At 40.8% G+C, this 25,884-nt stretch overlaps 1 protein-coding gene across 1 annotated transcript in view; it reads left to right on the plus strand.

Moving 5' to 3' along the window:
• SHANK2 (SH3 and multiple ankyrin repeat domains 2) overlaps positions 1-25,884 on the plus strand; it is a 412,637-nt gene that overhangs the window by 92,742 nt on the left and 294,011 nt on the right. Inside the window, exons 9-15 of the mRNA XM_063333193.1 lie at positions 5,627-5,830; positions 9,135-9,206; positions 9,958-10,066; positions 10,336-10,487; positions 11,301-11,468; positions 14,828-14,944; positions 19,292-19,369. Coding sequence (XP_063189263.1) covers positions 5,627-5,830; positions 9,135-9,206; positions 9,958-10,066; positions 10,336-10,487; positions 11,301-11,468; positions 14,828-14,944; positions 19,292-19,369 — 900 coding nt within the window. The remainder of the gene's footprint in view (positions 1-5,626; positions 5,831-9,134; positions 9,207-9,957; positions 10,067-10,335; positions 10,488-11,300; positions 11,469-14,827; positions 14,945-19,291; positions 19,370-25,884) is intronic.

Below are 25,884 nucleotides of genomic sequence, written 5' to 3' on the forward strand. Positions count from 1 at the left end.
TCTCTTTTGACCAGAAGCTTATTCGCAATGCATCCAGCCCAGAGGGCTCTGGCTTGACGATGACCCCTACTACTTGCTATTGAGATGGAAATGGCAGTACCTGACTGGTTCCTCCTCTCTTTGCAATAGTGGTGCAGGGTTTTGTGGCAGCTTGGGCAATATTCAATTGTGTTTGCCCTTAATGTGAGGATGCTTCATCTCTGGGGCAGCAAAGGTCAGTGTCATGTTGTCAGTGGCACCGCTTGATGACAGATCTGCATCTTTCCTCCTTGGTAAGCAAAGTTGCAGCAGTCAACAGCCCCCAGCAGTTTGATGCCCAAGGTGGCTCCCTACCTTGTGCCTAAAGGTGTCGAACGTCTTTTTGGACACAGAAAACTGTGTGAACTGACGTGTTTGCTCTTTCCTCTGTGATGCCTGGCATAACTGGCCTCGTCCTGGACCTTTTTGGTTTGAATCCAGGGTAAGTCTTCTTGTATCCCTTTCCTTTCTCAGCCCATGGAAGAACATGTCACAAGTGATTCTGCCTATGACTGGAAGGAGTCTGGTTCTTCTCCAGTAGCTGTTGTCAAGAAAATCTCCTTTGCGTGATATTCTGACAGTGATGTCCAACCTTTTGTGCTTAGTATCGCTCTTTTTCCCAGACTTGAAGAACAGATCTGTCAGCCAGATTTAAGAAATGTTTAAGGAATTCCTTGTTTTAAGGAATGTTTTCATTATTTTATTATCAACGCACGGTGGTTGTTGAGCTCTTTTGTTTTATCCTCTAGTTATGCGCTCCCTCTGGGTTAGGTTTAAAATCAAAATGCTCAGATTTGTATGTTTTATTAAATTCTGATGCTGAGATGGGATTGGGTCTACTGAAGACTTCTTTGAAATGCTTTCCGCCCATCTGTTCTGCTGCTCTGCTTCAGCAAGGAGCATTTACTGACTCTTCCCGCACCTGGTTTTTTCTATATTGGACTTTCCATGCAAAATGTTGTTTGGTGGCAGTTTGGGAAAGCAACAGCTTAAGTTGTAGCTACTTTTTAGTTTTCTGCTTCTAAATTGCTTTTTATACTTTTGTATCTTTTTTAACTTTTTCTAGTATTTATTGACCTTTAGGATTAAGAATCTTTTAGTGCTTTTCTTTCTTAAAACACTTGTTTAGGTCGTGCAATTTTTATCTTACAAAGGTAGGAACCCAGTTGTCACAACTGCAGCTTGAGTCACATCTTTTGCTTAAATTGTCTCCATTTTTACTTGTTTCCAGTCTGTACTGACATCCTCTGCCTCAGATCTATTCCGGGTTTTCCTTTGCAACAGCTCACGAGTATTCTTCTCTATCCCATTCGGTGACTGATTCTTCATTGCTCCTTTCTGTTTATAGTTGATCTTCTTTCTTTTTGTCTTCAGTTTGACAACGGAAACATTGTGGGTGCTGCTGTTCTTATGCCCTTGATCTGGACAGGGGAGCTGACTTGCTCGTGTCGATGTGGCCAGACTGGTTTTTTTGACCTTTCATCTCATGAATTCTGTGTTTTCTGAATGCATTCTGATGAAGGAAAGCAGTGCCTCCAAGAATTAAGGTGAACAGCGAGCACAAATCAAAATGAGCGACTTGCTCTGTTTTTTTCATGATACCCGACTTTCATTTGCATTTTCTACTTTTTGGTTGTCACATGTCTAATATCGCCGTCTTCTACTGAAAGGAATAACTTGTATTTTGATATTCTGACAATCACATTTTGGAGGCAGCTGTACAAACCGTTTGTCATGGTTCCTCTGTTGTAGTGCGGTTCTCTGTGACTGACAGCTTCGTGAGTCTGATGAAAAAGATGTGTTGGATGATAGATTTCGAACGGATAAACGTTATTCCTCAGAGATTCTGTATCACGAACATTATTCCCATTGAATGAATATCTTCCCTTTATCTGGAGTGGGTGAGCTATATTCTCCCCTTGCTTCTAGTTAGTGGCTTTCACCAGTGTGCAGGAATGCATGATTACAATTGACCACGTCTCTCGTGATGCAAAGAGCTTTAATATCAAAACCACGGGTCTTATATTTCAGCAACCGATGTTGACGTGCTGTCTTGCTGCTAGACTTGGATTTTGAGTGGCCTAGTGTCGCTTTGACAGTGGTGGTTTTGAGCCACTGGGGCCTTCTGTTTTGGTTCTTCTTTGAAAGAACGGTTGCAGTTTTTATAGTGTATGTAGCTAGCCTTCAAGACAAACTATCGCATTTTATCTGGTCTTGGGATGCAACGAAAAGGGCAGAAAGAAGAGATCCCACATCTGTTAATGCAAAATATCTTTATGTTTCATATGTGTTTCTGTAGTTCATTGCCACTAAAGTATCCCTATTTTTTTATTTTTATTTTTTTTATTTCACTGAAGATTAGATAAAGTTGTCCAGTTTTTTGACTCAACTACTGTCTCATTTCCTTGTGGTCACCGGACCATGTGCATCTAATGAATTCTTACTTATTTCCTAATTAAAGCAGTCTGTGTGTAGATTCTGCTGTGATTCAGCGGATATTTTCAAGTGTGGCAGTAGGTGATGACTCATCTACATGACAGAGATGATGACTCTGGTGGTCTCTGTCCTGGGAGGGCTGCTGAGGGACAGAGAAGTGGTCCAGGGGAGGCGTTCTGGGGCAGGCTGATCTAAAACACACCCTATGCAGCATTTGAGTGGTCCTTCTTATCCCCTTGTTCAGCAGCTGCCTCTGAGAGAGTGGGAACAGCCTCCATCTCTATCCTGCCTGGCTTCATGGGAAGCATAAATACACTTTTCTCACTAGTTTCACTTTCCCAAGTCTGAGAAATTTTGGTAGGAAACAGTTGTTCATTTATTGGTTTGCTTTCTACATCATTGATCTTACTTAATTCACGAGAAATTACTAATGGGATCAACATTTATTAAAGTAAGCATGTTTTTGTTTCTTGTGAATCACTAGAAAAGCAAGGGCTGTGAATAAATTAGGTTTTGAAATTACTAGTTTCAAAGTGTTTCCGTATTTATTCTGCCATTGAGGACTCTATAAAATGTTGTAGCTAGTGTGGTAGAAATATAATAGTGCTATAGTTATTGGATAACTCATTTTAAAACAAGCCTTTGAGCTACAGCACAAAAGGAATCCCTCATGAACGTGCCAATGACAGGCCTATGGACAGCAAACTGGCCAATTTCAGAAGATAAATATCGTGTGTTTCTGCAACGTGTATAAACACCGTAGAAAGCTTTATTTTCCATAGGAATATATTCTGAAGAAATTGGAAATTATTTGTAATTTTGCCAATATAGCAAATCTTTGTCAGTTAGAAACACACACGGTTATCTGCAATATTTGTGTGCAATCAAGGACATATAGAACTCAAGAATAAACCAAACAAAATTAAATATGCCGAATTCTCAAGGTGCATTAAAATAAACAGATTTAGCTGAACTGTGATCAGAAGTTAGTGTTTTGTATTGTTAAAATCAAAGCAGTGTCATAAAAGTCCAAAAATAATTTCTTTCATGTAACATTTTCATGTAAGAAAGGCTTTCCTGGGAAAAAATACATGTAATTTCAAAATTATCTTTGCTTCTTCCCATTTTAGTAGCATTTCTTATACTCTTTCAGGACATGTGGATAATGACAAGTCACTGCATGTTGATCCAGGATGGAGAAGTTAAGCTCATAACATACATTGTAACTGACAATTTTTAGAGCTGCTGAAAACTGCTGATGTTTGAGTCCAAACTTTGTACTGAAGTTTGAATCCAAACTTTGAATCCATGTAAGAGTCATGGGGCAAGAGAGGTTCAGAGCTGAAGGAGCACAGGGATGTAAACCAGGTTGCCCTTGCTGCTAAGTCAGTACCTTAACTCCTGGGCTGTTTGGGAATGAAAATGGTGTTTATAATGTTTTTTGGCTCCCTCTCTCCTTCCCTCCACCATTTAAAAGCCTCCAACTTTTCAAGACCACCTTGATATGTAAAATACGTAAGGGGAATGAAACCTGCTTCCTAGACAATGTTATTTGTGACAAAATCTAATACCTCATTTGTTTACATTTTTATGTTTTAGACTGTAAAAGGATTAAAGCTATCTGTTATTTCCTAGGCCAAAGCATCACTGGAGCACATTGCAATGAAAGTTTTATCTCGCTTCCCTTACATACCCCAAAATGTCTTAACATCGGGACTTGAGCCATATCTGAAAAAGTGCAGTTTGTTCAGGAACTGAGGGAAGGCAAACCAAGTGCTAATTTTTAATAATTCATGCCCAGGCGCAGCGGAGCTGGACAAAGCCCAACGTTCACGAGCCTGCCCTTCTTCCTTGGGCAAACCCCCGTGAGATGCTATCACGACAACTTCAGTGGCACCGCTGGTCAGCCACGATGAATAGAGGACATCTTAGTATCAGTGTCTATTGACAGTCCTCATATCTGGGGATTAATTCACAGAAACGGAGCCAAACTCCTCAACTTCAGCATGTCGTGATAGTCAACACCAGCTGGTCATCTCTGCTCTGATAAAGTGAATATATATATATGGAGGACTGGTTGACGGCAGTGTTTGCTTAGTTAAAAACAGTTGGAAATTGAAAGTCCTTCATGTCCTGGTTGTACTTTTTATTGTTGAAAATATTTGCGACATAATATTGGAATGGTCAAGAAGACACTTTGAACATGTAAAATATTGTGACTTTGGACAGGACAAGGGAATGGTTTTAAACTGAAAGAGGGGAGATTTAGATTAGATACTAGGAAGAAATTCTTTGCTGTGAGGGTGGTGAGCCCCTGGCCCAGGTTGCCCAGAGAAGCTGTGGCTGCCCCATCCCTGGAGGGGTTCAAGGCCAGGTTGGATGGGGCTTGGAGCAACCTGGGCTGGTGGGAGGTGTCCCTGCCCAGGGCAGGGGGTGGCACTGGATGGGCTTTAAGGTTCCTTCCAACCCAACACATTCTGTGATTCTATGGTTCTGCCTTTGAATCTGCTCTTCAAATTCAGAATTGAAATATTGAAATTAATTTGGTATTTGATTGGTGTATATGGGATCAGAGATTACTTTCAGATGTGTGCAGAGCTCGCCAGGATAAACACGTTTAGTTCTAAAAGACAAACTCCAACCATTTTCTCATGGACGGCCTCGAGACTTTAAAAAGACACAAGAGAGACTGCGGAAGCAGTCATGGGTAAAGTTAAAGGAAACACTTTACACTTATAAGACAAATGCATAAGACATCAGTCTTATTTTTACTTGTTCTTCTGTTCTTTTGTGAAGTTGTTGTGGTGGAGACAGGGTTATCAGGGCAGCCTGGAGTCAAGTGGATGGTTAAATATCTTGTAATATCCCTTTCACTTGGCTTTTTGAACAGGTTTGCCATGGAGCTGTTCTCTTTCTGAAGAAGAATGTCACCTCTGATGTTTGTGGAAAGACTTGAGATTTCCTGTTTTTTCACAGTACTTGTGGATTAGTTATTACAGAAGAATGTGTGTCTGAAATGTAATTCTGTTGATGTATTTTTTGTCATGGAATTTGAAGGTTTATTGTGTATGTGTGTATATATTTATGACACTTGTAAATTTTAGAATGTAAGATACTATTTACATGCTTTTTTCATTAATTAGATTTTTTTTTATATAATTTCTCGTTGCAGAAATGCATTAGATTTAACCCAGAAGCTTCAGTGTGGGTTGCAAAGCAACGGATTTTGTGCACTTTGAATCAGAGTTTGAAAGATGTCCTGAATTATGGACTCTTCCAGCCTGCAAGCAATGGTAGAGATGGGAAGTTTCTGGATGAGGAACGACTTCTTAGGGAATACCCACAGCCAGTGAATAAAGGAGTTCCTTCACTTGAGGTATTTGTAGATCTAGTATCTGAAACACTTGTATCCTGATACAAATTATGCAGAAAGCTATATTTGAGGTTTCGACAGGAATTGCATTTGGGAAATGGTTGTCAGCAAGTCTGAACTTGAACCCTTGCCCACATCACTTTCTTAGTGGAGCTGTTCAATGTGTTATCCCTAAAAGAATCAGTCCCTCTGGGAAATTTGATTTTGCAGCGTTCCTCTGCTGAGGAACATATCTTGGGATATGTCCATAGGAACATATATCTTATATCCTATATCCATAGGAACATATATCTTGTCCTGTAATTTAATAAAGAAGTGTACGTTTCTAGATTAAGCTTTTGGATCTCTCCTTAGTTTTGCAGTAGTAGGGTAGCAGTTGCTGAATTACCAGCCTTTGCTTTCTCCCAAAGAGAGGGTCTGTCTTTCTCGGTAAAGCCATTTACTATTTTTTTTTTTCCCCATCTCGTTCCCTCTGTGCCTTCCGTCAGAGTACGCAGATTTCCTCTGGCTGTCTCCTGGGAAAGCAGTAAGGGAAGAGAGGGGGTGTACGTGTGAAGCAGTCACGCGTAGACACTGGAATTTCCCCCCTCTCCGTTGCTCGTGCAGAGGCTGCGCAGCTGGGGGATAAACTGGGCAGAACTATTGTGGCGCTGGGTGAACATGGAGCAGAGCCAGATCGCCCTGAAACACAGTATAGCAAGAAACTGGGGCATGAAACTAGTATTTAATTAATTTTGATATTGCTTGTATGGTGGTAAATCAACCACTAATAATCTACAGTTAATAGACTTACTCCACTATAACAGAAATCCCAGAAAAAAACCCAACAGGCTCCAGAGAAGGTTTCGGGTCCTAACTTTTCTAGTGGTTTATTTCAGAGATTCAATCACTGATGTCCGTATTATAGCCATAAGCAAAATAAATATCCGCTTTCTTTTTTTTTTCTGTCATGTTTCTTAATGTCACAGTATCACAGAATCGTCATGGTTGGAAAGGACCCTTAAAATCATTGAGTCCAACCAAACAACCTACAATCTCTGCCACTAGAGCATGCCCTGAAGTGCCACATCTAGACGTTCCTTAAACACCTCTAGGGATGGTGACTCAACCCCCTCCCTGGGCAGGCTGTCCCAGTGCCTGACCACTCTTTCAGTAAAGTAATTCTTCCTAATATCTAACCTAAACCTCCCCTGCCGCAACTTCAGACCATTTCCTCTGGTCCTGTCATTACTCACTTGGGAGAAGAGGCCAACCCCCACCTCTCTCCAGCCTCCTTTCAGGTGGTTGTAGAGGGCCATGAGGTCTCCCCTCAGCCTCCTCTTCTCCAGGCTAAACATGCCCAGCTCCCTCAGCCTCTCCTCATATGCCCTGGTCTCCAGAGCCCTCACCAGCCTGGTGGCTCTCCTCTGGACACGCTCCAGCACTTCCATGTCCCTCTTGTACAGAGGGGCCCAGAACTGGACACAGCACTCGAGGTGAGGCCTCACCAGTGCCGAGTACAGAGGCACCATCACTCCCCTGCTCCTGCTGGCCACGCTATTCCTGATACAAGCCAGAATGCTGTTGGCCTTCTTGGCCACCTGGGCACACTGCTGGCTCATGTGAAGCTGGCCGTCCACCTGCACCCCCAGGTCCTTTTCTGCTGGGCAGCTTTCCAGCCACTCTTCCCCAAGCCTGTAGCGTTGCTGGGGGTTGTTGTGACCGAAATGCAGGACCCGGCACTTGGCCTTATTAAACCTCATACAGTTGGCCTTGGCCCATCGATCCAGCCTGTCCAGGTCCCTCTGTAGAGCCTTCCTACCCTCAAGCAGATCAACACTCCCACCTAGTTTGGTGTCATCTGCAAACTTACTGAGGGTGCACTCAATCCCCTCGTCCAGATCACTGATAAAGATATTAAACAAAACTGAGCCCTGAGGGACACCACTGGTGACCGGCCGCCAAGAGGATTTCACCCCATTAATTCCAACTCTCTGGGCACGGCCATCCAGCCAGTTTTTAACCCAGTGAAGAGTACACTTGTCTATGCCATGAATTGCCAGCTTCTCCAGGAGAATGCTGTGGGGGACGGTGTCAAAGGCCTTACCAAAGTCCAGACAGACAACGTCCACAGCCTTTCCCGCATCCAGAAGGCGGGTGACATGGTCATAGAAAGAGATCAGGTTGGTTAAGCAGGACCTCCCTTGCCTAAACCCATGCTGGCTGGCCCTGATCCCTTGGCTGCCCTGCACTTGCCGTGAGAGCTCACTCAGGATGATCCTCTCCATGATCTTTCCTGGTACCGAGGTCAGGCTGACAGGCCTGTAGTTCCCTGGATCCTCCTTCCGACCCTTCCTGTAGACGGGCGTCACATTAGCCACCCTCCAGTCATCTGGCACCTGCCCCGTTGACCAGGATTGTTGATCAACGATGGAGAGAGGCTTGGTGAGCTCTCCCACCACCAGCTCTCCCGCCAGCTCCCTGAGTACTCATGTTGTTTCATGAGTGTTCGCTGTTTGCAGAATTCTTTTCACTGCAGCTAAAGGATTGCAATTCAGGGGTTAAAAGGGGTCTTGTGAAAAGCTGGTATTAAAGCCTCATTCAATACAGTCTCCCTGTCCAACAGACGTGCTGCATTCTTTGAATTCTCCATAGTAGAATTAGATAATAGTGAGTTGTAACTGTATAAAGCCCATGATTTTTGCCGTAGATCTTGCTACTCTGGCCATAGGGTAAAATTTGAGTGAGTTTTAACCAAAAAAAAAAAAGAGGCAATCCTCTGAACCTCATTCACAGGACCAGCCCTGCTAAACGTCAGGAGAACTATTCCCATGTGTAAGTTCTGCCTATGTTGATTAAGGGTTTTTTCAGGAATTTATTTTTTAAAATAAAAATTGTGAAATGCTAAGCTGATATTTTGAAATATGTATTTTTTTTTTAATTTAACATGCCTTCCCAGTTTGTCTTTCTGCCTGAGACTATAACTGAAAGTGCGCAGATATCCTTAGGGAAAAGCTCTTTTCACTGTAATTCCTGCTTATTTATGTAGATTCCAGAGGCCGATCTCATTTCCCATACACCTCCACTGATTTCAGTATACTTATAAAAGATCTGAATTTTGCTTACATGAACTGTAAAAATATGGTGCCACTATGTTAAGCAGAGTGCTGATTATTGGTGAATATTCAAAATGAAATACTAAGCCTTTTTTTAAAATTTTGCCTAAATCTGCATCATCGTGGATACTTTCTGGTAAGGTCAGGAAATTATATTACAAATTTTTGAGCAAAATAGGACATTTAAAATTTATTCTTTTTTCTTCCCTCAGTTTCGATACAAGAAAAGAGTGTACAAACAGTACAATCTTGATGAAAAACAGCTGGCCAAGCTTCACACGAAGGTACGCCCAATTTACTGGACAAGTTAGCAATTGCCGAGGTAGCAAAGTAATGTGTCTGAGAAACTGGAAATAAGTAGGAGTTCATCACCACCTGGGCCCATTGCTGACCAACAGAGAGCATGTGCTTCCAGCACCAACAGAGACGTGTGAATTGTGAGCTGGGAATTTCTCTCATAGAAAAATTCCCATGTTCAGCTCTTCCATACGTATACAAGTAATTTTAAATAAACCTTACTTTGTAAATATAATGTGCTTTCAGGCGAAAATGTCGATTTATGTCTTTAGACTCATTTGCAGGTCGGAATAGAGGTGGTGGAAGCCCCATCCCTGGAAGTTTTTAAGGCCAGGCTGGACGGGGCTCTGAGCAACCTGGTCTGGTGGGAGGTGTCCCTGCCCAGGGCAGGGGGTTGGAACTGGATGATCTTTAATGTCCCTTCCAACCCTAACAATTCTATGATAATAATAATAATGATCACCATACACCGAATTTCTTACTGAACGAAGCTTTCCCTCATTTTTATTCCTTAAGATTGTAAATACCAGAATCTTCTTACTGTGTTTGACTTTAGAACGTTATAAACCGTAGGGTTTATGCTCTCAGTATAAAGTCAGGTTCTCCAGGAATGTGAATTAGCTATTGTTCAATGATGTCAGTAGTTATTGACAGCAACTGACAGAATATTTCACTTTTAGTCAAAATTTTCTTTTTAAAATTAGAGGATGATTCGCTCTTCGTCGCTCTTTGTTTCAGGCAAACTTGAGGAAATTTATGGATCATGTCCACCATCTCTCAGTGGAAAAAATCACAAAGATGTTGGACCGAGGACTGGACCCAAACTATCATGACCTAGAAAGCGGAGGTCAGAACAATAAAACCAGCAGCATAAAGTAGTACTTTGGTACCACTTTTTTTGTCTAACCTAAATTGATTAACAGGCTGAATCTCACACATTCTTTCTGTTGCCTCCTAACTCCAGGCTAATGGAATCTGGATGGTTTTGCTGTCCAAAGGAGAAAATTGATAATTTATAATTTTCTCTGAGCAGTATTTTAACGTTTTTAAAGCAAGTGTTCTTTATTTTATAAATTTGTTCCTCTTTTTTCAAGTACATGCTATTCTCTTCTTTAGAAACACCCCTAACTTTGGCAGTTCAGCTTGACAATACGGTAGAAGTCATAAAAGCTCTGAAAAATGGAGGAGCGCATTTAGACTTCAGAGCCAAAGATGGAATGACAGCTCTGCACAAAGCAGCCAGAGCCAAGAACCAAGTAACCCTCAAGGTAAATGCTTTCAGTAGGAAATTATACATTATTTTATAAAAATATATATATATAGGAGAATGTTTTCAGTTAATTAGTGTTTTGTCCTCAATAGATCCTTACGTATGTGCTTGTTCTAGTGCTTTCTTACGGCTTTCAAATTTTAGGATTTGCTTTCAGTAAAGGGCCTTTTAATTTCTGATTATTTTTTTTTGGTAGGAAGAACAAGTGGTGAAATTTAACCTTATTCATTGATACATTGGGAAAGATCTGTCTGAGGAAATAGGAATAGCGTTATTGTTGCTTATTGCTTTGAAAGCAAATGCCAGTGGCATGGATTACACATTATATCTTAACACAGTTTCCTCTGTTTTCTTTTGTATTCTAACAGCTATTCTTAAATCACCTTGATGTCCTAGATTAAATCTTATGTTTATGGCTTTCCTTATTCCCTTTTGACAGATATTCAAATTGCATGACATTTTTGATAAAGCAGCTTGTAACTGAAGAGGTGAATGTATTGCAAAGGCGACGCGGCATTTTCAGAACTGAGATTTCTGAACTTAATGAGGAGAGGATGGAAATGGGACATTGCCACTCATCCTTGCCTTGCTATCCCCATAGATTCCTTCAGATCCTAATTCTTCCAAGGTCATTCCTTGCTTAATTTACTCTGTGCTGCGGCCCATTCTATCTGCTTTTAAAGAAGTGAGCAAAAAATAAACATTATGGCAAATATCAACCTTGTAAATACTTTTTCAGGTAGAAAAGTCCCTTTATAGTTAGATGCCCCTCCAAAATATATTTTTTTTCACAGTTTGTGATTGCTTTCAGACCCTTTTAGAGCTTGGAGCGTCTCCTAACTACAAAGACAGCTGTGGCCTGACACCACTGTACCACACCGCTATTGTGGGAGGGGACCCTTACTGCTGTGAGCTGTTACTGCACGAACACGCTACAGTCAGTTGCAAGGATGAAAATGGATGGCAAGAAATTCATCAGGTAGGAGAGTGTACTTTTTCTTTGGAGTTGAAGCTGCGTGAGGAAATGTGCCGTGTGTGTTCTGTGGTTAAATGCTGTTTTGGAAGGCCGTTTGGATGTGTTTAGTCCATGCACATACAAGTACGGAATGACTTCCTTTTTCTATTTGCTTATTACTTTGCATCCTGCTGTGGCGAATTAGAAGTGGAAACTGTTCCTGTGGAGTTCTGTAACTTTGAAATCCCGTGGTTACTGTGGGTTTTGCTGGAGAAATTGCACTAGTCATATTTATGTAATGGACTCTTGGAAGTTTAGCATCCTATTAGTGGCACTTCAGTAAAAAAGCGTAACTCAGTCTTTTTGTTAGATGCCAATTTTAGTATCCCTGGTAATGCTTCTTGTGTGTTTGTCAGAGATACTTTCTTCTTTCTCTCTGGTGAACTTTACAGGAAGATTTGGATGCAGGATCCTGCTGCTAGGATCCTTCAGTATGTTGCACTGAAGGATGTTAAACTCTTATAAACTCACGGTTTGAGTCAGTTTTCATTCCCTGCGTGTGTGGAAACTGAGATTCCAAGGATTTTTCTTTTGCTGCTTGTACATGGGGTTTCCTTTCCTTTCTTACATATTCAGTGTGTGGATAAAGGTGGTGGCGTGCTCTATAAAGAAAAATTATTTAAAAAAGTAATCTTTTGAGGTTCATGGTGCTCATGATACCTTGAGCCAGCTGTGGTGCCAGAATTCATCAGGCGCTGGCACATCTCCGTCAGCTTCACCATAGCTGTTGGAAAAGGAGACCTCCTGCCTCACCAAAGACCTAAATTCTGTCTCTTGAAAACACCTGTAATGTTTGGTAAGGCATTTTCTGAAAAAACTTCTTCTTCGAACTGTTTTATCTTGTCTTCTCCAGAAACGTCTGAGTATTATGCAACAGTTGTGTAAGAATGCTTATTGATGTCTCTGCATAGCAACGTCCTCAGTAATTTACAAAGTTTAAAGATTCTAGGAGTCCTAATGTCCTTACAGCTATTTGATGCCTTTCTTCTGTATGGATGAGTTTGAATAATCATAAAAAATGGAACGGATGTAGTATGATCAGATAAATAAAGAAACAAATAATGAACCTTACAGGTTTGCTTAGGTAAATCTAGGCTCACTTTCTTTTTTGTGCGCTATTTTTTTTAGTACACAACTTCTTTTCTTCTTTTTTTTTGAAAGAAGTGGGAGATAGCTGTGGTACCCAGGTTTGGGTGGGGATCTGAGCTTTTTCACTGTGTGAGTGTGTTCAGATCAAGGTCACGTGGATTCATCTCTAGTAGGAAAAAAAAATGATTAATTTACTACCTGAGGATGTGGAGGAAATGGATTGTATAGATCAAATAGTACCTCATCTGGACTCCCTGAAAATACAGAAAAAAATTCCCTATTTTGAAAACCCAGCCTCATACACATACGGCTATTATTTCCTATAATGAAACAGAGCTTTTCAAAACTTATTTCTAACTAAATCAATGTTTACATCTGGATTACGGGCAATCTGTTTTCAGTAATCAATAATACAAGCATTCCTCAGTGAATTAAGTGAGATGATGGTGTGATACAATCCCATCTGCTGTTGTCTGCACGAAGAAGGCAAAGTTACCTTGCATGGCGAGGAAATAATCGGTAGCAAGTCTATTTTTCACGTTGCTAACACAGTCTCTAGCTGTAGAAATTAAGCCTCTGGGTTGCCTGTATAGTGAAGGGGAAAAGGTAAGGTGATGGTTCATGCTGTGCTAAGATATTAATAAAAAGGATATCTCCTGGAGATAACTGTCTCTCTCTGTTGACCGTGCTGGGGAGCCCTGGTGAATGGTTTGGACAACTCACCTACCACACGACCTCTGCAACGAGGGGAAATGCATCTCCCCTGCGCTGGTTCTCTTCCAGTGCCTCCCCATAAGCTGAGTAAGTGCTATGGTCAGACTGGCAAAGAGGAGGCAAATCCTGCTCCAGCAAAGGAAGCGAAGTGGAGAAAGGGCCTGATTTTAGCCCAGGTTATTGTAGTAAGAATAGAAAGTTGGAATCGGTTCTTGTATTTTACGAGTTATTTTAATATTTACATCCTCATATTCATACCTAGATGTTGAGTGACTTTTGGAGACTAGACAGAATTGGCAATTTTTAGCTAATTGTGTATTTGCTTTAATCTCCCGGACAGTCAGAAACACAGTTATGGTTTGATACTGATTCTCCCTTTGCTTGTTGCTGGATGCTTGCTTTCTGGTGCCTAGTGTTAAAATGTTCCTGTTCTAATAACAGCTAGCATACTGTTTTGGCAAATAACTTATAAATGAATAGACTATGTAATATAACACTGTTTTACCTCTTTCTGTGTGTTGAAAGTGGAAAACAGAGGAAGAAAAGATGTAATGGTTAGGATACTAGACTGGGATGTGGGATGTGATCTGTGTATTGAGCAACACACTTAATTTTTCTCATCCAAACTGCAACGTGTATAGATTTGTAACTCCCACTGAAATCAGTGGTAATTAGGTACCTAAGACAGAGTGAATCGCTTCGTATACCTGTATGTCTCAGCGTAAATTCCATATTATTATGCAGGAATGATACTCATCTGAGATGATATCAAGTTAAAAAACCCACAAATCGGGAGGCACTCTGTTGGTGTGCTATAGAGGAGAAGATAGTCAAGTAAATCAGACTGATGAATGGAAATACTGTGATTTTGCTCCAACTTATTTCATGAACAGGACAGTTTCAAATTTCACTGGAGTCTCATTCATAGACGTTTATTTCCAAGTATTCAGGGTCTACAGTTTCATTTGTGTGACTGATAAAGTAACTCTTGAGGATGTTCCCTCCTTTGGATCAGTGCCCTGTCTATACTGTGCATCTACTTGACATCACAGAATCAAGAAGATTATTACTTGAATTTTGGCCAGATTTCCTCAAACTATTTTCACCCCTTAAAAGCAAGCTTTTGAAATCTGATCATCTTCAGTGCCCTCTAGTGGGCAACTTCCCGAAGATGAGCAGGACAAAAAACCCAATCTTACGTTAGTCTGCTTATCATGTTTGACAGTTAGGAATATTAGTGGATAAAAAGTGCCAAACTTTGTATTTTCTCAATCCCTTAAACGTCCATTCCTCAAATAAGCAGATGCTTAAACTTACGCACAGACTTGTTGTACCTGAAGTGCGCAAGTTGGTGTTTACAGGCAGGCGTGCACATCTGGGTGTTAGTCCTCCCATTCAGTCCAGGGGTGGTTCTAAAAATTAGACCCTAAGTAGAATATCATCTTCTCTGCTAAAAATCTTTACCTGGAACACCTGCGTAGATTGTGTAATAACCAAAATACGAATTCATCTCTTCACAGGCTTGCCGATACGGACACGTCCAACATCTGGAGCACCTCCTCTTCTACGGCGCCGATATGTGCGCGCAGAACGCCTCGGGAAACACAGCGCTGCACATCTGCGCCCTGTACAACCAGGTGAGCCGGCACACGCCGCCTCTGCTGGCAGAGGCACACTGTCCTCCTTCAGTGACATCAAGATCCCCGGCGGGAGTCGAGGCGTACCTGGGGTCCCCTCTGCGTACGGAAGTGGGAGGGATGTCTTGCTTTGGGGGAAGATGAATCCAGAGAGTCCAGTCCCGTGGAAACTGGAAACCAGTGCTGTAAGAGAATGATACATAACCAGGAAAAAAAAAGACAGAATTTGAGGAACAAATGCTCCATCTTGTACGTCCATCCAAAGAAACAGAGGCTTGTTGAGTTTTCTGTTGAAGTTCACTGGTTTTGTGATAGGTTTTCCTGAGATGCTTCCTCGCCTTAAATAAATGCATTTTGGGATAAATTTCCCATTATTATTGATCCATAGAGGCAAGCTACACTGAAGAAGAGCGTAGCTCATTATTTTTCATGTGTTTTATTTAATATGCAGTGAAGTGTTACAGCTTTTAAACAGTGGTCATAGAAACTAGGAAGAACATAATTAAAAACTATATTATTAGTACTTCATTCACTGATTACAAATAGGGCTGCTCATTGGAGGTAGCGAGAGTATACATATTAATTAGAAAATAAAACAACACACTTTTGTATCATATGTAAATATTTGTTTCTTATTCAGAGTTTATTGCTGTTTTGCTAGAATTTAAGTTAAAATTAAATAGGAAATACTTGGTGAATACTTGGAAATGTATCTGTAGGTTTTGCAGAAGATACTGGATTCTCTGCTCTTTACACCTTGTGTAGTCCTTTACAAATAATAGAATCATTTGATTTGATAGCATTTTATATTCTGTGTGGCTGGAATGGGGAGCAAACGAGTTTTACAACTATGTTAAAACACAGCACGTATAATGTTACATTGAAGTAGGAAAACACAAGTCATGAGATGTGACTGTAACTAGTGAAACATCTGTTAAAGCATCTGCTTCTTAATTAATTACCATATTAGCTTTTTTCAAAAGTCTTGTCAAGACAGATTCCTCAATTAGGTCTAAAATACCCTCAGCTTCTTAAATTATTCCCAAAATTATATTTTTTGACTTTTTTCAAGACTGTTGACTTGATGCGCGTGTCACAATTGATACAAATTCGTAAAGAGTCTAGCCATACAAACCTTCCGCGTTAATGCTGATTATTTGAAGTACACGGGGTGTCAGTGGGAGCCAGTACCTCCATGGACTGCTGCTTTCCCACTGTCTACCAAGCGTCGTCAACAGGCTCTCAAGCACCAACATCAACCAATTTAAGGTATTAGCAAGAGTTTCTTTGTTCAGCTTGGGTGGCTTCTGCGACTGTAGGCATATAAAGCTTTTTGCAAGTTGGTCCATGTTCAAATTCCTAGAAAATTTTGCAGAGAAATGAAATTCACCTTCATATCAACAAAAATTTTGCATTTAGGCTTCATGTCAAGAGCATAACGTGTGTAACTATGGGTACTTTTGTTGGGAAAAAAAAAAAAAAAATTTAAAATATTCACTTTAAGCTCATTTACTTCACTTTCCCTGAGTAAGAATTTTGAGGCCTGGACCATAATGCACATAAAAATATTAACTCATCTCGGATTTTTTGTAACCGTTTTATTGCTGTGTTTCCATGACTATAGTTGTTTACAAGACCATACACCTTTAGCAAAGTTTATGCAGTATGATGCTGAAATTAGAATAATCCTGTAGCATGACAGTATTTTTCATGTCGAGAGATATTTTTTCTCCTGACCTCAGTGGAAAAAATTATTCTGTAGGAGGCTTAGAGACACTAATTGAAATTGTATCTACAGATTTGCAAACATTTTCATGGTCATTAAGCTTGGCTTCGGGAATGGAAGTTTAACATCTTGTGACTACGCTGTCGTGCTTCTGTTTTCCTTAATCAGGTGTATGTGAAAATCAGGGTTTTTTTTCTCAGGGTGCTGTGAACGGTAACCTGCTGTTAAAAATCGGTGTGCTGGCTTTTTTCGGTGTCCTTTTTATTGCAAGTTGTTATTAGGGAATGCGGAAGGAAGGGTGTTGGCCTTTTCTGGATGGAGGGAATGGGAAGGACAGCAGTATCCTTTTTACCTCTTGATTCCTGTAGATGGAGTCATTACCCATTTGATTTTTCCCTTCCAGCCTTCCCTAGGGGATTAGGGGATTTTCTTGAGATGCTTTCTGAAGTTGGTAATTCTGTTTTCCTGAGTCTCAGCTAAGTGGTGATGGGAATAAATTCTTGTTGTTTAAAGTTATTTTGTGGCCATCCAGTAAATGAATAAAATCTAGACAGATCTTATGCCTCTGTATTTTGCAAATAACAACGCTGGGATGAAGTTTGCTTTCTTTCAGTCAATGGATCGGATTCTATATGAAAAGCATTTAGTGTTAAATCAGGTAATTCGCTTTCAGACAGCAAATTGGATCTAATCTGTTGACAAGCCCACACTTCTCTGTGAAATTGTTTTTAATCTCATGAAATCTAAAAAGCTGCTGGATATTCAATTTATGTATGATATAATGAATGAGAAATACTAAGCTCTCAATATCAGAAATTACTAGCTTGTCAGGGCAAAAATACGCGCAAACAGGAGTTACAGCAGCCCCTTAACAATGGAGAGCTCTAAAATGTGGATTTCCATTAATTTAACAAAGGAAAAGTAATCAAAATAATTTCTGGTGGTGACTTTTTTGCGTATTCTCCTAGTTTGTTGCCCTTAATATTGGGGAGGAGAAAAAAAGCAGAGAACGTGAAGCTAAGAATGGTTCTGTTTCTTTTAAAAGGATAAATAAACAGATGCAGTATTTCATCCAAAACACGTTTCCGTGGAAATTCTTACGTTGAACAACTCTGAGCACTTTTGTCAAAACTTTCCTTATCAAAACCATTTTATAAATAAATCACTTTGCGTGTTTTTTGTTACGCTGCAGACAGCTTATTAAATTTGTAAATCATGTGGTGTTTTAAAATGTGTAATTCTTTTGCTTTTTGTAGTGTTGAATCATTTTCCAGGTATATTTAGGACAACTTTGTGATGGAGGAGACTTAATGGGATCGAGAATCTGGTGGGAGAAATTAGAAACCACAACGACAAAAATTATTTTCAATCATAATTTCAGCACATTCACTTATGACTCAGAATCTAGTAAATAAGCATCGTTTCTGCCACTGAAATAGCTAAATTATATGATTGTTTTCTCTGGCTGCAAATTTACTGTTAAAAGTGAAAGGCAGCACATTGAAATACCTCATTAGGTAGAACTCCGTAACACAACAGGGCAAGAAATCTGGAAAGCACAACAAAATTAATAGAAATATTTGTGATGAGGAGATGTAAAACTATGTTGAAACATGAGCTGGTTTGCAACAGGTCCTAAGATGGACGTTAAAGATGACAGGTAGGAAATACAGCCTGCATACGGATCATCAAATAGTCTAGTATTTTGAGAACCGTGCCAGAACCACGGAGGATTTTCAGCAGGTTATGGTCAGTCGTATTTTACAGCAGCACCAACTTAACACGGAGTACCAACTTAAGCAATACACTGTATCGGTGCAAAAAAATTGCTTTTTAGGGATTTCATTTGCAGATTTCCTCGGTTCAGAGGGCCTGAAGCCATACTTTTCTCTTAATGGAAGGGCTGTATTCGGTTAGTGCTGTAACTGTCAGTATTTCTCAGGGAAAAAAGAGAAGGTAAGACTGCTCAGTGCAGCGTGTATAGCCAGACCAAATAATTTCGGGTATATTAAAAAAAAAAAATCATACACTAAAGGTTTAAAATTGAAGATAGGTTGAAAAAACCAAAATAAGTGCATGCAAGCGGTAAAACTGCTTTATTTAATTTTTAGCAATAGAGGAGGGTGTGGTTCATCCCAGGTGCTGTTTACTGTACTGTGAACAGTTCAATTTTTCCTACAAAATAGGCAAAAACCATACGAGAGCCAAATTTCATTTTGAACTGACACATTTTCTGCAAAATCTGATTTTTCATATATGGAATTTCCACGGTACACTTTCTTAAAAATTTAGTAAGGTGTTTATCTCTCACGTTCCTCTACATTTTTTTTTTATACTTGCATATTGTTTCCACACACTGTGAAAGCAGCTAGAGCCTTGTCATATTTAAGGAAAGTTATACCAAACAGCAACACGTCTCGTAGCCACAATATCTCTTTCCCTGGAGGGGTTCAAGGCCAGGTTGGGTGAGGCTTGGAGCAGCCTGGTCTGGTGGGAGGTGTCCCTGCCCAGGGCAGGGGGGTGGAACTAGGTGATCTTTCAGGTCCCTTCCAACCCAAACCATTCTGTGATTTAGTAACTAAAGAGCCTTATTAATAAGTTTACTCTTCTATTGTTTTTAGGAGGGCTGTGCAAGAGTGCTGCTGTTCCGGGGAGCCAACAAGGAGATTAAGAATTACAACAGCCAGTCTCCATTTCAGGTAAAAAAAGAATATTTCAGGTAAAAAAAAAATAAAATATTTCCCCCTGCCCTCCAGAAATATTGGCAAGAAAATCTCACATGAACTTGATTTTGTGGAGAAGTTAACGCTGCACAAAGCTGAAAACAACTGTAGAGTAAGGGAACTATTTTTGGAAAGATTACTATTTTCTAGGAAGAGAACTAGTTGTGGAAACTGTGGCTTTTGTGTAATGCAATAAGTGAAGATGTCCTGGGATAATGAGGAACGAGAGAAAAACACGCTCACTCTTAGCAGTTCCCGTGACGCTGTCAATGAGTTTGAGAATTCTGTGAGCCGTTGATGACAAGACATGAAATGACTGGTGTCCTGTGGTCGGATGTGCTTTGCTTTGCAATGGTCTCCAGTCCCACATAAGAGAGGTCCAAGGAGCGACCAGGCACCTCAGCTTTGCTTGGCCCCCGTTGACTTAGCGAGAAAGAAACTCTTCCTTCCTTGGATGTGAGGCCAAAGAGCTGGGCTCAGTTTCAGGGATGGGGTTGATTTAACGCACTGTCAGTGGTAAAAGTTGAATGAAAATTAAGAAAATGAAGTCTTTCTTTGGAAAGAAAATGAAGTCTTTCTTTGGATTAGTCAAAACTCACTAGATTTTTTTTTTTTTTTTCACCGTTTTCTTATATTACAGTACTTTTGGAAAGCTTAATTAAAAATCCAAATGGAAGGTAGTTGTTTGTCCAAAGGGTTGTCAGGTATGCTTGACAACCTTAAGCCCTCATTTCTGAAGAAGTCTTAATTAGCCCGGATTTCAGAGAAACGTTCGTAATGCAAACTGACATGTGAGAAATAGGGATGAAAGCTGTAACGTTTGAAGAAAAAGGACCAGAAAGAACGTTTTTCAAGTTACAGAAGGTGGTGCTTTGGAAGAACGATGGCACAGTACCATTAAAAGGAACCGTCCTGTTGTGAAACATGAGGGGGCTATTTCCCAAAGCCAAGTAGTCTTTCAGCCAAAAGAAATCCTGATTTACCTTTGCTTTTTGCATCTTTCCCGTTACATCCTCGACCCACTTTGGATAATGCTGGCATGGAACTCAAGGAAGGCTGCCTTTTCTCTCATGCTTTGAACTAGTTGGAATATTAACTATGTCCCATGTTGGCTCGACAAAGTTTATGTGTAGATAACGCCTCTGAGTTTCAGTCTTTTAAAAAACCCTCAGCCAAATATATCTGTATGAGTTTAATTCTCTCCATATTTTGAAGGTTTTCTGGAGGTAAGTTGTGTATCTCAAGAGCTTGCGAGTTCTGCTTGCACATCCCAGCCAGATTGTTGTTTACTTTTGGGACCATTTTCCCAAAACTGGGGAAACAGTGCCTTAATAATTAAATTTTAGGCACCATTTTTGGACTGCTAATAGTTTGCCGTCTAAATTTGTGCTAAGCTCAAATTCACTAAGTACTATACTTATCACGGTACCTTAGAGTTACGGAGCAATTAAAACATGGGATAAGAGAAAACCCTAATTACTGGAGGAATGGGGTTCCAGTGTCATCTCTTTACTTTGAGAGATGAGATTATATTATTCCTTTATGTTTTTGATGTGGGGAGGGTAAGTGGCAAGTAAAATAGTTTCCATTTGTCTTCCTCGTGGTGCTGACTGCTGCAACATTCCTGTTCTTCCTCTTAGAACAGAAAAATACAGGGGGAAAAAGGCAGAAAAGAAAATCTTTGTAAGAGCTGGTGCTGGTAATTGTAGGGCTTTGGGAAGTGAAGAATGAGTAGCCAAAATTAAATAAAATCAAGTGAGTACAGGAGACAGAAGAAATAATTTCAAGAGAAGGGTACAGCTGTAGAAGTGCACTTACTGACCAGGGACCTGTCCCCTGTCCCTACGGAATGAAATCTTATTTTTTATTGTTTATTATATGATTTTTGTATGATTTTTATTATATGTTAACGCTTCTGATGCTTGGGCTTTTGACTGGTCACTCTCCCCTTAGTATGAGCATAAGGACTGACAATAAGGTTGGCTTTTTTTTTATCCTTTCTAGAGCCACATGCTTTAAAAAAGGAAATTACTTTCCATCTTTTTGCTCTATGGAGTGTTACTTCTAGCTGTAGGGAATGTAGGAAAAGTTCTAGTTTTTCAAATGCAGCGAGTAGAGAACACCCTGACGCCAGCACTGCAATAAAGCAGCATTAGAATTAATTCTTTGCCATCTGTCTGTTGCTGACCCAGTCGATCAGACACCACAAGTGGAGCTGTTATAAAATTATGCAGAATCCCCTCGAGTTAATAGGATTTTGCATACTAAAAATGTTTACTCATGTAATCAGTAGCAAGGAACATCGAAGCATCTCATATGTACATAATGAGAACGGTTGTAGCTGCAGCATCTATTCCTTTGAGTAACCTCCATTATGTTCTTTTCTCAGAAATCTAAAAGGATGATTCTTTTGAATTGCTGCTTAGAAAACTGATGATGTGAAAACTGTGCTATTCTGTAAAACAGAAGTATCCCGACGTGGAGAAATTTTTTGCATTCAAGGCCTGCCAAAGCTTTATTTATTTTGATGAAAACAAGCAGCAGAGTTTGTATCTGGCATTAGTGTCCTATGAATGTAGTGTGATTTTACCACCAAAAAAACCCCAGCTGTGCACGTCTTCACTTCTCACCAGATCACAGTGCTTATTAAAACAAGCGTGGGTTTACCGGATCATATGGAAGGCAAATTCATCATGGCTGAACTCTGTGCCATTTAATTCAGGTATCCCACACGGTGTACCCATCTCTGCCTGGGACCCGGCTGTCCTTCTCAGTGTCTAGCGGAGTTAGTGTTGGAATGGCGTGGTCAGGTGTCGAGGCCATGAAAAAGCTTGTCTGTATTTCTCAGTTAAGCACCTAAGCTTTTATTGGCTGCCTTTGAAGAAACGTGTCTCATCCTGACTGATTACTGGGGTCCATTAGGTTAGTAATCAGTGTTGAGTACGGGTGATGTCACCCGTAGCCGAAAGTCTGGGGGTGACTGTCAGCCTTGACGGATGGCGCTGCTGATGGGATGCACTCTGCAATAGCAGAATATGGGTCAGCAGGCATTTCTCTCTCTGTTTTTTTTTTTTTTTGGGGGGGGTCCCTCCCCCTCCTAATAAGTATTAACACTTGTATGGGCGTGGGGTGAATCTCCTCCCTCCGTGTATGTTCCAAGCAGATCGGGGCAATTCCTCCATCACCGTCCTCGGGCTGAGTGTGAGAATTCTGCGTGTCCTGTGCATTTTGGTTAAAGGCTGACTGGCAATTAGAGTTAAGATGATACCTGTGCCACATCATTATACTGTATTACCACCTCTGTTTATTAGTCACTTATCCATCCTGTTTTAGCTGGGTAATCTAAGTACCTTACACACTAATTATTCTGTGCTAACAGATGGGAAAAAAAATTGACGTTACAGAGCTGGAAGCGCTAGCTAATAATATACTGGTATATATATTGTGCTTGGCCATTTTTCTTTTGAAGTAACTATAATCGGAGCGGGTCTGTGCTTTCATTTGTAGAACTGAACTTGGATGTGCCCTCAACCATGTCTGCTGTAAGCACCGCTGATGCCTCCACAACCATTCGTGCCTTATGCTAGAGGTTGCTGAAACAGTGTTTGCCACCAACGTACGGTACATCGAATTACAGCTCTCATAAGCTGGCTTATGAAACGCTGAACTGTAACTTCTGTTCCAGCTATAGGTTAAAGTTTCCAGTGGCTTTAGGGGTTTTTTTGATGTTACCGTCTGTATTGTATTGGTAAAACCTTACAGAATATCCTTGCAGAAAAACTGCGATATCCTGTCAATGTCCATAGCGAAGTTTCCACACATTTTATGTTCTCCTAGATTAATGTAAAATAATTTCTCACCTATCTGGCAAATATTAGTCCAATAACCCAGAAATATCAGAGTTTTGCAGTGTTCGCAAGCTGTTGAAATTCTGTTGTGTAAGTTAAAATGAACATACATCTTGTTTATCGTGATTTTCCATTTTCTTTTAGTGAGCAGAAGCTCTAGGCGAATAATTCATATGTTTTCATATGGGCTATAAAGCGCTTCCAAGCTTAGAGCCAATAGAGCTAATAATTAGTCAGTGTTTTTGAAGCATATGTGTTCAAATACACGGAACTATTCTGAGGTGGCATTTAGTGACATCTTTTAATGGCAGAGTTGTACCTGAGAATGATTGCGCTTGGCTGTACCTTATTATTGACCACTGCTGTCCCAAATCCGCATGGGTTATTAACGCGCTCGTGTGACACCGCTGGCAGGAGGAGCAGCAATCTCCCAGGTCCACTGCAGGTAGAATTGTTCCTTTCAGTGTGTTGGCGGTACATCCATTTTCAATTGCTCATACTTTTTGCCAGATTTGAATCATTTGAAATGAAATTTTCCACGCCTGGTATCTCGGGCGGCATTGTTCGGAAAAACAAAATGATTCAGCTGTTTCGGAGTATGGGTGAGGGAAAACATGTGTTGTTTTGCTCATACTGAAAAACTCTGTTGACCCACCTCTCCTCGTCCCATCTCCCCTGTTGTGTTATGTTGTGTTGTTTTGTTTTGTTTTCTTTAATTGCCGTGCATGCTGTCAGTGATCTCCGTGTTAATAACGTGGCACTGTAAACCAGTTTGCAGTCTGACTCAAATACAGGGGCTCCAAAACCAGGCTGTGTATTTGGAAGCTGAGCTGGCTGGGGGGAATAGAGACAGGCGCCATCGGGGATGGGTAAGTAAATATGGAGCTTGGAGATGGGTGAGAAAACACAAAACCAGCTGGGACTCGAAGGAGTAGAGTGAATGGGGCAAGACCAAGATTGATAAGGGTCTTGTGGGGAAGAGAAGTTCAGATTAGAGGGAAGTCGTGACTGACTGTATAAAGAGGGAGCTTTCCTGGGGCAGTTCCTGGGGCAGCGATGCTGGGGAGGAAGGCTCGGACCGGAATGGCTGAGCTGGGAGGCCGGGGAGGATGGGGCTGTCACAAGGTGGAAGGGCGTGCAATGCTCCCAGCCCTGCTAGTGGTCTGGAAAAAAATAATCTCGTTTATTATCCAGCATATCACTATAATGGCTTTGCAAACCCCAGGTTTGCTTAGGTTGTTATAATTTTGAATTTCATCTTTTTGATGAAATTTACAGGCAAAGAACTTTTTCTCTGTTTTTTTTTTTCTGTCTCTGACTTATTGTCGAAAGGGTGAAACTCTGAGCAAGCTAATTTTAAAACCGAAAACCAAAAATCTCTGTCCAGTGCCTCAAAAAGGCATCTTTACAAATATAAAGTAATGTTTTCTCTCTTGATGTTAAAATATGTAACTGTTGTGTTAATGGAGCGTACGAATTACACAAGGACTTTGTCTTTGCCAGGTATTTATTTTCATCCTAATTCCTTTCCTGAAGCACCTGCGTGAAGAATGCCTCATTGAATATTGTCTATTACTCTTAGTGTGTAGCTCTTTTCTCATTATGTATTCTGCCTTTAGTCAGACTTTCAGCTTTTTCCAGCTTTTGTCCTGATTTGAGTCAAATAATGGAATTTATTCATACTTGCTTTGGTTGTTTTATTTTTTTTTATGTTAGATCACCGCTTGTGTTGATCAGTTCCGCTGTGTTTTGCAGTACAGAAATAATAGGTAAAGGACAATCTGTCATGGAAGAGTGTACAGTCTAATTTGCACTTACTCATTATTTGTGATATTTAGATATTGATTGGAAAAGATTTAAGGTTTTAATCATGTAAAAACCCCAAAAGTACTAGAACAAGTATAATAAAAAATCTACAGAACGGCTTTTAAGACTGAGACATAGAGGTATTAGTCAGAGTTGCATTTAGCGTTTTTAAATCTGCACAAGTCGCCATACCAGAACAAACTATGGATTTTTCCTTTAAAAATAAAAAAGTGTGTTACTATGTATATATGTAGGCATACGGGAAGAGTGGCTGGAAAGCTGCCCGGCAGAAAAGGACCTGGGGGTGCTGGTGGACGGCCAGCTTCACATGAGCCAGCAGTGTGCCCAGGTGGCCAAGAAGGCCAACAGCATTCTGGCTTGTATCAGGAATAGCGTGGCCAGCAGGAGCAGGGGAGTGATGGTGCCTCTGTACTCGGCACTGGTGAGGCCTCACCTCGAGTGCTGTGTCCAGTTCTGGGCCCCTCTGTACAAGAGGGACATTGAGGTGCTGGAGCGTGTCCAGAGGAGAGCGACCAGGCTGGTGAGGGCTCTGGAGACCAGGGCATATGAGGAGAGGCTGAGGGAGCTGGGCATGTTTAGCCTGGAGAAGAGGAGGCTGAGGAGAGACCTCATTGCCCTCCACAACCACCTGAAAGGAGGGTGGAGAGAGGTGGGTGTTGGCCTCTTCTCCCAAGTGAGTAATGACAGGACCAGAGGAAATGGTCTGAAGTTGCGGCAGGGGAGGTTTAGGTTAGATATTAGGAAGAATTACTTTACTGCAAGAGTGGTCAGGCACTGGGACAGCCTGCCCAGGGAGGGGGTTGAGTCACCATCCCT

Source organism: Chroicocephalus ridibundus, chromosome 4, assembly GCF_963924245.1.
Source record: "Chroicocephalus ridibundus chromosome 4, bChrRid1.1, whole genome shotgun sequence".
Classification (NCBI taxonomy): Eukaryota; Metazoa; Chordata; class Aves; order Charadriiformes; family Laridae; genus Chroicocephalus; species Chroicocephalus ridibundus.